Source organism: Acanthisitta chloris, unplaced genomic scaffold (assembly GCF_000695815.1).
Source record: "Acanthisitta chloris isolate BGI_N310 unplaced genomic scaffold, ASM69581v1 scaffold7448, whole genome shotgun sequence".
NCBI classification, from domain to species: Eukaryota; Metazoa; Chordata; class Aves; order Passeriformes; family Acanthisittidae; genus Acanthisitta; species Acanthisitta chloris.
In genome coordinates, this window is record NW_008686482.1 from 107,376 (window position 1) to 124,142 (window position 16,767).

A 16,767-nucleotide genomic window follows, 5' to 3' on the forward strand; every position below is an offset into this window, starting at 1 on the left:
TCAGAATTCTTTTAAATACAAGTTGTTGGGGATTTTTAGTGATCAAGGACAGCAATGCCTTTTCATACTGCATGTTCTAGAGAGGAAAAGGCTGTGGCTCACTGATCTCTTCAGAACTTTAGACCCTCCTTTGGTCTAAAGTTGACTGACTTTTTACAATTTGCCAATTTACAAAGAGTGCATTTCCTTTCTTTTAGATTTCTTTCCTACCACTTGGATTTTGATAACTGAACTCTTGCCAGGATTTATTCTCTGTACACACATGGATAGCGAGCAGAGGTAAAAACTTGTAAAAATGGCATAGCTTCACTACTACGTGACACTGACAAAATCAAAGCATTATATGTGTCAGTTTACTCTGAATTGTTAAAGAAATGCATATAAACACATGTATATATATTTGATTACTATGTTCAGTTTGTAATTATATTAAATATAATTCCAATTTAGCATTTAATTTCAATAAATTTGAATTGAGCATTTTTCTTCTTCACAAGTGTATATGGATTATCAGAACAAGGGATTTTCTGCCTATGAATGGGAACTCGGGTTGTTTAGCCTGGAGAAGAGGAGGCTCAGGGGAGACCTTATCACCCTCTGCAACTCCCTGACAGGAGGTTGGAGTCAGGTGGGGGTTGGTCTCTTCTCCCAGGCAACCAGCAGCAGGACAAGAGGGCACAGACTCAAGCTCTGCCAGGGGAGGGTTAGGTTGGATATTAGGAAGAGATTTTTTACAGAGAGAGTTATGAGGCACTGGAATGTGCTGCCCAGGGAGGTGGTGAATTCACCATCCCTGGAGGTTTTGAAGATGAGACTGGATGTGGCACTTAGTGTCATGGTCGAGTAACCACGGTAGGGTTGGACTTGATGATCTTTGAGGTCTTCTCCAACCCAGTTGATTCTATGATTCTGTGATTTATGCAGGGCAGTTTCTGAGCAGTACACAAGCAACAGACATACATAAATTAATCCTTAAGTACAGAAACAGCTTTCTGGACAGGAAAAAAAATAAAATAAGCCAAACCCACCAACAGTTTATATACTTTTGTACATACATATAGATGCTATTCCATAAAGAGTTGGGTGTCTTGAGGAATGCAGCAATTTGTGTTTAATACGCTAGTCCTTTTATAGACAAATTATCCAAGTACTTAATATTTATAGAAGCTACTAGACCATACACTTAGTTTATATGGTAGCCACTTCTAAGGAGCATATTGCAGATGAAGGAGAGATAGCATATAAATAAAATGATGTAGCACTCTATACTATAAATGATGATTTATTTCACACTCCTCTTTTGTGATATTATCATGTAGAGTTTTTCTTTTCCATATCTAGACATATGACATCGATTTTTGTCCCAAAGAAGGGAAGACACAGATTCATTTCTTACACAAGTTTTACATTTTCTGAAATTCCAAAAGAATTACAGTCAACAACTGGGAATTTTTTCCCCCTACATATTTAAATAGCAGCAGAACCTTAGAAGGATATTTTGGGCTTTCAATTATTTATATGATTTAAAAAATGTTACTTCATTCTAGAACTTCTATGCATAAAAAATTTACAGAGTCCTCTTTCTACATAAATAGTAAATTCTGAATAGATTTGAAACTGAAGTGCCTGTCAACTGGTTATCAGGGCAATCAAAACAGCTAGTTGTTAGCACACACACTGAGAACACTGTACATCTCAACTCTTTACATTTCAACTCTAACAGCATCAATCCAATCCTTGTGCCAAACATCTTGATATATTTTGGTTTATATAGAGGCATTATCCCTCTTAAAAGGATTTTTCCATTTATTTCTCATCATTAATAACGAGAGTGGGCTTGTCACATAAGTCAAAGTATTGGGATCTCCAAGTCTTTGAACAGGTAAATTTGGAAATAGGTAGGTAAATGTGCAAAATATTATTTTTTTCAAACTGAGAATCTCAAGATCTGTCTGGTTAAAACTGAATGCTTAAGGAACTTCCAGCTGAGTACAGAACTTCAGCAGCTATGTGTCTGCTTGATTTAGTACATGTGAGTAACTCCCAATGGCTTAAATAAAGAAGTAAACAAGGATAAAAAAAACAAATAAAGCATCCTCTATTTTTTGCTTGCTTTACTATGTATTTATAACTTATTACATTATAGTTCCATAATTTTTTGAGCCACTTATTAAAGCAAATCTGTAACACCCAATTTAATTCTTACAGGTTTTTAAAAGCTCCATGCACTGATCCTCTGAATGAAAACATCTAACCTCTAGCATTAACTTGCAATCCTGAACTTTAATATGAACTTTATTAAGTGTCTCTGAGTAGACAAGACCTTGTTAAAAAAAACAAACTATGGAGAAATTTAGCTCTAGAGTAACATACACACATTTGCTGGGTAGTATGAATATTTGACAAGTGTACTTCCTTCCCTTTATAAAAAGTTAATGATCTCAAGAAATTGCTTACTCAAGGTAAAATACTTGAGCAAAAACAAATTTAAAAGTGCTTCATTACAGGTCTGAGGAATATTTCCACAGTGCCAGCTGCAGAGGGTGGACTGCAAGGCCTCATTAATGGTGAGGTTAGAGCTTCCTTTGAATTCAGAATCTCCTTACTTTAGGCCCTAAAAATTTCAAGTGAATGTAAATAACTGCACTGATGGGTCTACTTCAGGAAAGAAATATATATGCACATTTGAGCTCAGAGACCTCAATTTTCCAAATCGTTATAACTGCATCACATTTTAAGAACTAAACACTTCCCTTTGAGACACTGCTTACATAGGAACACTCAGTCAATACCTGCCCAGTATCAAACCCAGAGCTTCACTTTGTAGCTAGGCACATTTCAACAGCTTCTAAATGTGTATGCATTTTGAAAAAGTGTCAGATTTACACAAAACTGTAGAATACTTGTATCTCTCTCTATTTACTGCTAGATACTTGTGTATCCATGCACATGTCTGTATGTGAAAGTGCCTTTATACCCATGTGTGTATCTGTATACACCTTTGTATGCAAGTGTATGTTTTCTGGCTATTCAAAAGAGATCAAGAATATCCAGCAAGATTAAAATCTGGATTTAAATAGTGATGACAGAGTTCTGAAACAAAATAAGAATTTTATGTTTTAACATCTATTTCAAAGAAATCCATAATTCAGCACAATGAGTTATAACACTGGAAGGGATGCACTGGACTATCTCCATGCTACATCAGCATTTGATTTTGCAACCATCTTTTGTTTTATTTCTGGCTTTAAACCCTAGAAAGCCAGTTATCATGACAACCTGAGAGTCAAATCACATAACCACGTGGTTTCATCCAAGATATGACTCAGTTTTTGTCCTTTAGACATTTGTCCTTAAAACACTGGTGAGCAAGATTTCCTAAGAGATTTTTGTTTCTAACACATAGCATTCAACTGGCAGCCCACAATGTTTTAAAATAAAGCTCTTGGGAGTTTTGCTGCCTAAACCTAAGCCTTCAAACTATCACATGCTTGCATATATATCCTAAATATGTAAACATTAGGCTTATGGGTTTGCAAAATCAGGGACAAATCTTGAAGATCCATAGAATGTATTATATCTCTGCCAATTTCAAATATACTGCCAACCCAAACTATCCTGGTTTTATTTACAGGTTCCTTGACACTAAGAAACAGTCACCTTTGATATTTTAAATTTGTTGCACCTTCTTCCTAACCTCAAGCCAAGTTTTATTAAGAGAATTAATATCCTTTCAAAGTCAGATTAAACAGCCTTAAGTAAAGCTCTTCCTTAATTGTGTCTGAGACAGATTAATAATTAGATACCTGTCATGTAGAAATCAATGCTTTTCTGCTATAACAAACAGAGAACAAATACCTCATTTTGCAACAGATATTCCACTTGACCTCTATAGTTCATAATAACAGAGATAAGGTTCTGTCTGGAAATCAGAAAACAGAAAACAACATGAAGTTAGTAACAAGAGAGCGTGTTTGAGTTTGTTATTTTCCACATTCCATACATTTGGAATAGTTTAATTGACAGTGATTTTATGTCAGCATAAAATAAGAACAAGCATATATGCAGTTGAGCATGGATCTTCATGTTTTCTTGGTAGTCATTTGCCACAAAGAATAGCTGCAAAAATCTATTTAAACCTCGAAGATACAAGTTTCCCAAGTTAAAGAAATACAAGAAGTGATTTGCTATTTCAGTGTCTACTGAACTTCACATTCCGTTTATTTTACTCTGTAAGGTTAAGCAAATCCTTAAATATTACCACGAAGAAAGATGGACTAAAGTACAGGCTACATTCTTACGGCTAGACTTAATGATCTTTGAGGTCTTTTCCAGCCTAAATGACTTTATGATTCAATGCCTTCTTTCTCAATCACTTCATAAAATAAAGATTGCTGTGTTTTAGCAAAGTTTCACTAAATTCACTAGTATTATGAGGAGGAGCAAACACCTCTGCACCAAACTCCAGGACTGATGGTTCAGCTGTAAATCTCACCAGTTTAGAACCACAGGCTCCAAGTGCTATCCCCAACAGGTAACCAGAATGAGAGTTTTGCTTTTAAGAAGCATTTCTGTGAGTTTTCTGTGCTTCAAGCACACTGAAATTCTAGCTGTCAGTTCTTTGTCAGCTGGATCAAAACAGAAAAAGGTGCCTGTGAGACCATGCCTAAGGTGTATTCCCGTGTCAGCATCCTCTGCAGGGTCAAATCATCCAGAAAGGAAATGAAAACATTAATTCCCACTTTTACATGCTGCCTAGCCTACTGTTGAGTAAAATGCTTTGATAGTCATCAGGGGTAGTTAGGGTTTGCATATGATTTTATGAAAAAGTGGCAATTGCAATTTACATTCTTCCTTTGTTGTTTGCTTTACTCTATCATTTTATCCTTGACCTTTTTCCCCTCTTATACGCCCCACTAACCCTTTCTCAGGGTTCTCCCTCTTCAGAAGGCTTAGAAGTAATTCCCCCCCCACGCTCTGGTAGCTGCAAGTCACAAAAGTATTTTGATTTCCTCAGAGCTTCAGAGCAAATGGACCATTGTTCCAGAAAAACTGTGTGTGTCCTCATGTATATTAGCTGGGCAAACTGAGCAATCAGAGACTAGAGTTACAACTACAGTCCAAAGTACAGATTTCATGGTACATAGTTAGACTTTCATTACCTATATTGCATGGCAAGAAAAGGAGAGTCATTGCACTGAAACAATCATAGAGAAATAGAGAAATGCTAGGTGGCCTTCCCTGTGCTAAGACCATAGTGCATTTTCCTGGAGATGCCTACTATTCCTTTCCTCCTACAGGTGTTTTTTCCTTTATAGCTTTTTATTTCCAATCTGCACGAGCTTTATCTAGCCAGGCAGTTTGTGTCTGGAGTGGCTGTTTGGCATTTCCTCCTGTAATCCTGTTAAATCATAGCTAATACAAACTGTTGCTCTGCTTTGACCAAGTCTGCAGGCATAACATCTTTTTCATAGCATTACCCACTCAAAAGGAGTTCAGAACACATGAGTTTGCCTTGTTAACTTCTTACATACAGGTTAGCATGTTTATTAGCATGTGCAGCCTAAATGCAGGTTACAGAATCATTTTGTAAGCTATAATGCTACTTCCAAAAATTAGCATATTTTCCAGCATACCCTAGAGAATTTTCTGTAAAATGTAGCCATAATATTACATAATTAATAGGAAACAAATCCAGCAACTTGTAACAATGATTGAAATACCTCTGCAAATACTATCCTGAATCTTTGCCTGCTAAATAACTAGTAATACCCATGTTATCACACAGACATACTTCATACTAGTGCATCTTGGCTAGCTATGTATAAATATGGCAATGCTAACCATGCCATAAACATGCAGTGCTGCTTTGATGTTGAGGACTGTTTTATAGCTTTCAGCAAGGCAATATGGTAAAATAGTTTTGAAAAGAAGTAAGTGGAAACAAGAGAGTCAGCCTTAGATCCCAGCTGGTCTATATGGAATGAAGGTGACAAGTATATAGTATGTACTTAGAGCATTCACTTTTCAGTTTCCTGGCAGCAGCACCTACTAGAAGAAATGCTAGGTTCCATTTTTAAAATGCTGTTTATCACCACAAACTAAGCAGTGCCTAACTGCATGGCTGAGCCCAGAATGACATGGTGAATGGAGTTATAGCCAGTTGGCAGCTGGTCACATATGGTGATCCTCAGGGTTCAGTACTGGGGCCAGTCCAGTTTATTATCATTATCAGTGATACGGACAAGAGGAACAAGGAGACCCTCAGCATGTTTGCAGATGACACTAAATCGGGTGGGAGTGTTAATCTGATGAAGGACAGGAAGGCTCTGCAGAGGGATCTGGACAGGCTGATCCATGGGCTGAGGCCAGTTGTATGAGGTTCAACAAGGCCAAGTGCCTGATCCTGCCCTTGGGCCACAATAAGCCCCTGCAGTGCTACAGTTTGGGGGCAGAGCAGCTGAAAAGTTGCCGAGCAGAAAAGGACCTGAGGGTGCTGGTCTACAGTGGCTCAACATGAGCCAGCAGTGCGCCCAGGTGGCCAAGAAGGCCAACAGCATCCTGGCTTGGACCAGCAATAGTGTAGCCAGCAGGACCAGTGATCGTCCCCCTGTACTAAGCACTGGTGACACCTGGGTCCAGTTCTGGGCCCCTCACTACAAGGACACTGAGGTGCTGGAACGTGTCAGAGAAGGAAATGGAGCTGGTGAAGGGACTGAAGCACAAGTCTGATGAAGAGTGACTGAGAGAAGTGGGAAGGCTCGGCCTGGAGAAAAGGAGGCAAATGATCCTGTTCTGCAGATGTTCTCTGTGGTCCTGAATTTCATAGACTTATTTACAAAATCCACATCACCGATTGATCTCTATAGCAAGGACCATAATGGAAATTTGGGCCATACTTCTAGGAAACCAGATGGGTCCTCAGTAAGTACCAGCTACCTTGAAAAACTACCTCTATTTTCCTCCATCTGCTAAATGAGAGGTGTAGCATTTAGCATTGTCAGCCAAGTACTTCATAACACATTGATGAAAAACATTACAAAAAGTGTTAACAGCTTCTTTATCAAAATGTATGACACAGGATATAATGGAAGAGAAGTGAGGATTCTAACTCACTGAGTGCTTGTCCATCATATGCTAGCTTTAGAGTCAGATGTACTTTGAGTGCCAAGTCAAAAGCTTATCATAATAAAAAAATTAATAGAAAATAAAAAATATCACTCAACTGTGAAAGCACAAGCATAGTGAAGAGGAAAACTATCATTTTTACAGTATTTAATCTTAAAGATTCTCTAAAGCAGCACACACATGAAAATTCTGACACCTCCAAACGCAGGAATCTTTGGGAAACATGAAACCTCTAATGAAAACCTACAAGATATGAAATAAAGAGAATGGGGGAAAATGACACAGATCGATAAAAGATTATTGATTTCTGCCAAGAAATCACTAAGGTCTGGAAATAAAAGTCTAAAATATGGACCCAATTTGCTTTCCCTTTGGTATCATTCCTGTCCCCAGTAGTTTTACAAATTGTACTTTATGACAAGGAGACTCACAACAAATACCAACAATTACAAACATAAGTACTACTAAGTACCAGTGTACTTACTGCATCAGCCTTAAGGCACCAGTGTCTTCAAACAGCTGATTCACACTGAACTGTCTTCGATCATCCCCAGGCTGTGGAAGAGAGGTGTACAGTGAGATATATCATTCTAACAAGAAGAATGCATGCAGGAACGATTTGCAAGGAATTTTCCAATGCCAGCATATTCTTTTATAAACTCTCCTTTAAGCATATTCAGGACATTTTGATCTGGAATTTTACCTGGTTAATATCTTGGCATGTTCAACTGGGTGCTACTATACAAGGACTATTGGTGAAGAGTGTTCAGAAAAGCAGGCTGACTGGACATAGGAGTACAGCACCCAGTTAGATTCAGAGTGGGAATGGAATGTACTCAAATACAGGCAGGGCAGTCAGAGGCACCAGCACATACCAGTGCCCCATCTGCCTGGGAGGCATAAAAAAAGGCAGACAACGTTGTTTCTGATGTGTTTCAACTCTACCTAAATTTCATAGAGTGCTGGGGAATACAGAGAGACGACCAATAGATGTAGAGGTGAGCTGAGAGGGAAAACCTCACTCTGAGAAGCTGGGAGGCTTTCCTTCCTCAAGGACCTCAGCATTTCATTCAGCAGCTTTTGTTGTACCAGAAAACAAAAAGGGAATTTATTAAATATGTCGATAGCAAGAGAAGGCCTGAGGAAAACACTAGACATACTTGAAGAAGATGGTCCCCTGGCAAATGGGCATGCAAAAAATGCAGAGGCATTCAATGTGTTTTTTGCCTCAGCCTTGAACACTAAGGATAGACCCGGGGCTCTCTGGTCCTCTGAGCCAGAGGAGCACAGCAACAGCAACGCTGACTTCCCCTGTGTGGACACAGAAAATGTAAGGGGCCAGTTGCATCACTTCAGTGTCCCTAAGGCCACCAGGCCTGGAGTGGGATTCATGCCAGAGTACTAAAGGAGCTGGTGGATCTTATGGCAGGACACCCTCAGTCATCTACCATAGATCTTGGGGTCTGGGGAGGTGCCCAGTGAGCGGGAGCTGCTCAAGGTTACTCCAATTTACAAGGAGGGTACAAGGAATCGGAATGCAATAGGTGAGGGGAGGGAGGGGATGAAACGAAAGAAAGAAAAGATTTTATTTCATTTGACAGGGACCTAGGTTGATCTAGTCCAACTGATGGATTATGACATCACCCATCACAGATCCTATCTGATAATGGATCCACCTAGTGACCGATTGTGATGTCACACATGACCTGGCTCAAAGCCCAGGACTTTCCCCAGCACTGGCACATTCAGGCAGCTGAGCACCTAGGAGGCACACTCCCTGTGTGGAGCTGAGCTGCCAGAGGAAACCTCACCCTGGGGAGCAAGGAAGGCTTTCCTTCTTGACGGACCTGGGCATTTCTTGCACTCCTCCCCCTAGGACAGCCTCTCTTGCTTTGATTGTGCAGTACCTGCTGCTGCAGCACTGGAGCGAGGTAACTGCCCAACAAGTCCAAGTGCTCCTCCTGCCAGACAAGCACCAGCACTGTCAACAACTCCCTTGGCAGGACATAGAAGCAGGTGCCGCACTAGACATGGGGGAGAACAGCTTCGACCCAGAGGACAACAGCCCGAGCCAGCCCAGCCAGGCAGCCCCACTGGAGGCAGCAGAAGTCTCCCACTGCACCATCTGCCTAGGACACATCAAAAAGCCAGCCTATGCTGCCTACTGCATGCACTGCTTCTGCTTCAAGTGCATCCGGCAGTGGGTCAGCAGGAGAGACAACTGCCCTGTCTGCAGGCGGCCCGTGCAGAGCCTGCTGCACACCGTGCGAGGAGATGGCACCTACGAGGAGTACCTGGTAGGTCTGCCCGTGCGCCTGCGCAGGAGGATGGCCCTGGAGATGGGACGCAACAGGCCCGTGCAGCACCACTACAACCTACGCAGGAGGCCAGCCACCAACCAGGCCTCAGCTGGCACTGCCCAGAGACAGGGCACAGCTCCGGCACCTCCCAGCACCCCCATCTACCAGGCTCCTGACAACCACGCCCCATACAACCTGCGCCCACGGCCCATCAACCTACCCTGCTGAGGCTGACAGCAGCAGGCTGGCAGGGCTAGAAGCACCCAGACAGGCAGGGCACAGCTCCAAGGCCCTCCAATGACTCTGACCGGGATTGCAGAGTAGTAAACTATAATTCATAGTAGTAATAGTACTTAACCAGTACTAAGAAGATGCTCATAAGAGGTGTGCATAGAAGGAACACTTTTGTAAATAATAAACGGCATTCACTAGATGACATTGGTCATCACCTTTTTGTACACGAACTCCCGCATGGCCCTGCCACTCCTCTGGACCCAGACAACAGCACTGTGCAGCTCTGGTGCCACAGCATCTGCCCCTGTGGCATTCAATAAACAGCATGGTGCTTCCCCGGACACGCGTGTGTCGTGACCAAAGGGCCACCTCCTGCAGGGAGGGCTTTCCACTCCTGTCTTGGCAGCACTAGAAAGCCAAAGAGGAGGATTTCCCAGAGCACACCATAATCTCATTTCAACTACAGTTTCAAAGCACTAGAACAGGACATTCCATTATGCTGCAAGTGAAGTACACGAGACAACCTCACTGAGGGCAGGTGAACGTCCATCTCACCCTGCTGCTCCACTGGACCCACACATCAGCACTGAGCAAATTCAGACCTTCAGCACCCCTCTTCTACTGCACCTGACAAATTGCATGGTCTTTTCCAAAGCATGTGTGTGTCACAGGGCAAAGAATGCTTCCCTGAAGGCTGACAGCTGTACTGAAGGCCTCATGAATGAGATCAGCATTGACCTTGATAAGTCTGTATTTGTGAGACTAACGAGGTAGTCATGTTGTGAGAAATGAAGATATTTATAAGAAGAAAATGTTTTAGGGTAGTTAGTAAGGGCACATATAAACAACTGTTAACCAATAAATTATGCATTAGCACATCATTGACCAATAGATAATTAACACTCTGTGTGGACAGTGTGTAAAGAACAGTATAAAAGAAGCATTGTAGAGAAGGTGGAGGAATTAGAAATAAAGTTTTGCTATCGTCACAGAACCTGTGTCGACCATCTCTACATTAACAGCGACGTCTGCAACAAGTGCACTGTATCTTTTTTCCGTTAGGTCTTGTTTTCTGGACATGACAAACTTGCTGGCACTCTTGCTTGCAAGCAGAACCTCTACTTTCTATAGAAGTGCTCTGTCACAAACATGCCCTGGAGCTGGAGAAAAACTGTGTCTATGACTTATTCGACCTCAAGAGCTGCTCCTGCTCTTTGCTATTATTAGTAACTTGAAGTAACTTCATGGCCTGAAGCTTTCAGAGCTGTGTCAGTTACTGCAAAGGGGTGATCAATAATTCACTTAAGAGATCTTAAAATGTCACCCTTCCTGGTTAAACCCTGTTGTACATTATTAATTATGGTTCCACAAACTCTTTGAGATAATGAATGTTTTCTAATGGTCTGAACACTGCTCATTTGTCTTTCAAGCTTGTTAGTTATCTGCCTGAAAGATATTGTTTGCTTGTAATCATTCTACCTGGTAATTATAAGCATTTCCAAAACTGCAAACACCAATAATGTTTGCATGGGATGCAAACAGTCTCTGAGCATCCTATACAAAGCAGGTAATTGGTACTATCTGTGAACAGAGATGACACACTGCCAGTGAACACTAACCAGAGCAAAGCTTCTGCTGTACTGCAGACTTTGGGTCGGAAAGTAAATCAAGGTCACTCACTGAGAATAAAGCTCACATTTAGAAGCATAGGTCAGTGTCACTGAAGCTCAGTAATCCACTGCAACGTTGCTTAAACTCAAGTAACATGAATAGCAATCTCCCTGGATTTAGAGATTATGACAAAACAATGTTTTCTGCAAGGACATTTCTACATGTCTACAAACAAGCACACACACACGTATGCATCATACCATCTGATCAGCCCCAGCCTGATTTTCAGTGATAATGACAAGAATCTAAATCTAATTCATTTTACACAGTACTTTGAGAATTTTTGCCCTTGTTATATTTCAAAACAGAAAGGCCAATCAAAAATAAAAATTCTCTGACCACCTGAAATAAACAGCATTAAATTCTGAACAAAATGAGGTTTTTTTCTGAAAAAAAGTAACCTTTGGACTTCTCAGCTCTGTGTTCTCTACAGTAACTCACTAGACCTAAGTACAGTAGCAAAGCAGAGGTGTTTCCCAGTACATTTCACCTGGAGTTCAGCAATAATATATGCATTCTCAGGAAAGCAAATAATCTCCCTTTGATTATTACTGCAGGTTGCTATATAGAAGAGTTGGTGGAATTTTATTCCTGCAGTGATGCTGAAAGAAAGATAAGGAAAAAGGGACAACATACCATTCTAGCCAAACTTTGTTTCAAATTCCTGCTATGTCGTGTAGGCTGAATGCAGGTGGTTGCCTTGCGAAGGCTTTCATGGCTGCCCAAAGTATGATTGCTGCAGTTTGAGGGAAAACAAACAAATTGTTATCTCTTCTTGGCATTTCCTTCTTTTTATCTTGTTCCTTCTCCTAAAGCATCACTAGAGTAAATTTTGTTTGGTTCTGGCACGTTTTCTAGTGACATAGTCAAAGAATAATTGCTCGGTTGCAGGTGGTTGCCTTGCGAAGGCTTTCATGGCTGCCCAAAGTATGATTGCTGCAGTTTGAGGGAAAACAAACAAATTGTTATCTCTTCTTGGCATTTCCTTCTTTTTATCTTGTTCCTTCTCCTAAAGCATCACTAGAGTAAATTTTGTTTGGTTCTGGCACGTTTTCTAGTGACATAGTCAAAGAATAATTGCTCGGTTGTATCTTTGACCATTAGGTTCTGTGACAGAAGAATAATGACGCAGAGAAAGAATATCCTTAACAAACTGCACGTGCTCCCAAACCTCGAGATTATTCCTGTATCTTCTTCAAACCCAAATTAGTGCAACTTATACAATTATCCTGGTTATGAATGCACCACTGCAGAATGACTTGCAGTGTCTGACACAAAACTCGAAAAATCAAATATTAACTGTCAGTTTGAAAATCACACACATTAAGATGGGAGGCCCTTGATTCCTAAAGGAATCAAAGTCCTCATCCCGTGCAGCTCACACAGAAGTGGTAAAAGAAGCTGTGAGTTGGTCTTCCTCTGTCTCAAACCATATGCCAGCTAAGGTCAGCTACAGAGCTCTACTTACTCAGCTGGAGTGGTTCTTAACCTGTTTTTTACCTTATTCCCCACCATTATTCCTGCTCTTTTCATTCTGCCTCACTCTCAACATTTGGACAGACATAGTAACAAGAATATTACAAGGAAACAGGTCTGTGAGCTCCAAGCGACTTTTTCCTGATTCCTCCAGTGTACAGATTCCTATGGCAAGGCCAGCATCACATGAAGGAATTGGTATAGCTGCACCAACACAGAGGGGCTTTCTGCTAGTGTGAGCTGGTACAGATATACCCTCCTCTGTAGTTACAGTTTTGTACCACAGATGTATTAAAAACTGTCTTTTGCAAGCATAATTTTTTCATGTCATCATGCTTCCAGGCAAAACAAGCTACACCAACAGAAGCTGAATTTTTGTGATTATAACTGCATTGACACTAGTGGTTTGTGTTAGCTGTGCTGTGTCAGACAGATACTATACATCATCAAATCCTTTATTGACATAGCAATGCTGCCTGAAATATTACAGTCAGAAGTACTGGCCGTGCAGTCAACTTCATGAACGTATTTTAGTTGCACAAATACAGAGAGAAAAGTTTTGGCAGATACTGTGACACAAGAGACTAGACAAAATGGATTAATGCCTCAACAAAATAATGTGGAAACTTGGTCCAGATGAAAAGTGAATTACATGAAACAGAAATGTAGCTTTGCCACAGATTGACAGATTACCTTTTAGCTGTACCCCAGGCAGATTTGCTACTATACCTGTACTACTAAGACATAAGTATTATATCCCCTTCAGAGGATAACATGATTATTAGTAACTGGTTTACAGCCTCTGAGCTCTGTAAAGGGAAGAAAAATAAAAGTGCTACAACTTTATTAACTCAACAGTTTCCCCCTTTTTTTTGCTGAAATTACACGGAGAATAATGCTTTGTGAGAATGCCATGATAAATGACAAAATGAAAGGCAGTTTTTGTCTTTAGGAGATATGGGAATGACTGGTCAAAGTGAAGTGACTTGCCTGTGGTATCACAGTATACCAAGAGCAGAGAAAGGGAATATCCCTGTCTCCTGAGCCTCCCTCACTGCTTGCTTCCCCACAGCAATGTTCTCTGATGTGCTGTAAGCCCCAAATCCTAATACAGTTCAATCAGACTATCTTTTTTAAGGGACTCAGCTGAGCAGCATCTCTGAATGAGAAACTTAATCTGCAGCGACAAGAGAAAATTAAGTTTATTTTTCACAAAGAACATGTTCATCCAAAGGTGCTTGCTTCTTATGATACCAATCTGCATGATTATGTCTCTACCCAGTGTATAATTAATAGCTTAAACTTCACTTTGAGTGAAAACCAATTCTTATTTAGCTTTCAATTTCCAGAGAACAGAATTAGTAAGGCAAAAAAAAAGTCATCAATAAGGTCACAGGCAAGCATGTGAGAAGAAATGATAAGCATTTAGACTTTTCAATACCATACCTCTGCTCACTGTGTTGGCTGAACCTAAGAGCAATAAGGTAACTGTGCAAATTACACTATCAGAGTGTGGATGGAGCTAAAAATACATATGAAAAGATCCTTTAAAGATTCTGATATCTTAAAGAAAGAAAGCTCTTTAGAAATAATGCTTATAAATATCCTCGTACTATGTTCCTTTGCTGGATCTGCATTTCTTCAACATCTTCCTAGAAGATCAATTAAAAAAAATAAAGACATTTTTAAAAATCCCAACCAATCACACCCCATACTCTCATATACACTCCTGTGCTTTGTTTTATTAGGCATTTCAGGATGCCCTGAATTTGTGGCCTGTTGCCCTAAAGGTGAAAACGTCTAAATGGAGGATTGATTCATTGCTGACACATGGGAAGTGTTGGTTTTGGCTTGCTACTGGCATTGAGAGCCAGGACATATTTGACACAAGCTGCTTAAACCCAATTTAATTTACTTTTCTATTAAATCTTTCATGAAGAGCATCATGAAACCATTTTTAGGGGCATCCATCTTAAATCTAAGGAAAGAGAGGAGACTGTGAGAGCAAGATTTAAAGGTATATGTAGAAATTTTGGATGATGATGTGATAAAGGAAAGACTTCTTAGAAACAGCAGATGATCCTCCAAGAGATGTAAGATAATGAACAGGACAAGTGGAATGGATTAGAGAGCACTCCCATAGCTGGGAAACCCAGAGAAGGAGAGTCTGTGGATACATATGAAAATCAGAAACACTGTGAACAGTGGTAAAGTCTGATGACAGAAATATGGGGTTTCCTCACCTCAAGGAATCTCCATCTTTCAGAGCAGGTTCTGCCTCCAGATGCACTTACACTGAATGTCTGAGAGAGGAACTGCAGCAAAGCAACTGGGGAAGTAACTAACATACACCTCACAATGACAAGAAGGAGCAGGAACAAGGGGCATCCTGTTAGCTTCTACAAGTGCTGTAAGAAAAACTTGCAAGCATAAGAAGAAAAAGTAAGTCTGCAGAATGTGGCAAGACTAAGAGTTCCAGTCAGGACACAAAATTAATTTAAAGACCAGAAACCAAACGAGACTCCAAATCCAAATTTCACAGATGGCTCTATTAATTACAGACTCACCTGCAAGCTATATACAACCTTCTGATATTTTTAGAATTGCGATATTTGAAATCAGATATTCCACTGACAGGATGTGAGCTCAAAGAAATCTCTATAGGGAGGGAATAATGGATGCTGAAATGTTCTGGTGCTGTGTAATGGTCATTAGCATACAAGTGTTTATTACCCCATCTCATTCAAAGCTAAATGGATTCCAGAAATCATCAAGACTTTCAGGTGCTTCTGCAGGAGGCAGGGTGAAGTGCTCATTAATACAGTCCAACATGATAGTAAATGAAAGCTTTTGACATGTCTCCACTAAGCTGCTTGCTTCACTAAAGCATGCAGAGTATTTATTCCCTTTGCTGTCTCATAACTCGGAAAACTTCTCCTGGAATTCATCCCTGAACGATTTCCAAACACTCTTCTGGGGAAGAGCTCTGAACAGGTACATCCAATCACTCTGTTAGTAACGTTGAGAGGAAACCAATTTGCACTTAAAGGTAAGCCCACACAGAGGAGAAATTCCACCCTGAGGCAACTCTTCAGGCTGTGTTAGGCTACCCAAGGGATCATTATGGTCTGGGGTTTCAAATTTCAGATACAGGGCTCTGGTGAGGAGGCAGAAAAAAGGGAGCTGAACTTAACGGCCTAATACAGAATTACAAGCTGCTGAGGATAGAAGTGCAGCTCAGTGGTTCCTGCATGACAGTGAAAGAGCAAAGCAAAAGAGCTGAGGACGTTATTGACCTTGTTTCACTGCTAATGAGATGTGCAGAGATTCTGCAAGTGCAGGAATTTGAACAGTCCACTATGGATGAGTTCTTCCTAACAGCGAAAACAAAACTCTTCAGCACATACTGTACACTGCACTGAAACACACTGAGCTCACCCTCAGTACAATGGTTCATTATTTCCATTTTTTTAGCAATTAACTTGGAAATGAGAAGAAAATCTTGAAAATCATCATCATAAAAGGCAACCCTGGACTACTTCTGTAATTAACAGATCTATGTGTGACCTGATTCTCTGCCCAGTGGTTCTAGCACTCTAATGCTTCATACACAGCACTGCTGTCCCAGCTCCTGCTTTATGGAGGTTTGAACAAGAGGGGGCTTAGAAATGCTGAAGTTTCCATCTTTAGTTGCCAAACATAGTTCACCATAAACATCTGAACGCTTGACCTGTGTGCTGTGTGAGAGCAGAAGTGCTCTCACCACTATGTTACTTCCATTAATCAAACTTTAGGCTATTTCAGCTAATTTGTACACTCTAAATATGCAAAATTTCCCCTTTCAATTATAGACATACACTATTTTATCTAACCCTTTTTACCTAACTGATGAGCTGTGATTCCTGCAGTACCAGCCTAACATGTTACCACAGAGCACTGCCAACCTCTCCCCTCCTGC

At 40.6% G+C, this 16,767-nt stretch overlaps 1 protein-coding gene across 1 annotated transcript in view; it reads right to left on the reverse strand.

Moving 5' to 3' along the window:
* Window positions 1-16,767, reverse strand: part of PIK3C2G (phosphatidylinositol-4-phosphate 3-kinase, catalytic subunit type 2 gamma) — a gene marked incomplete at its 3' end in the record, with an annotated part of 130,520 nt that overhangs the window by 102,861 nt on the left and 10,892 nt on the right. The window contains 3 exon segments of the mRNA XM_009080150.1: window positions 3,859-3,922; window positions 7,613-7,683; window positions 11,970-12,069. Coding sequence (XP_009078398.1) covers window positions 3,859-3,922; window positions 7,613-7,683; window positions 11,970-12,069 — 235 coding nt within the window.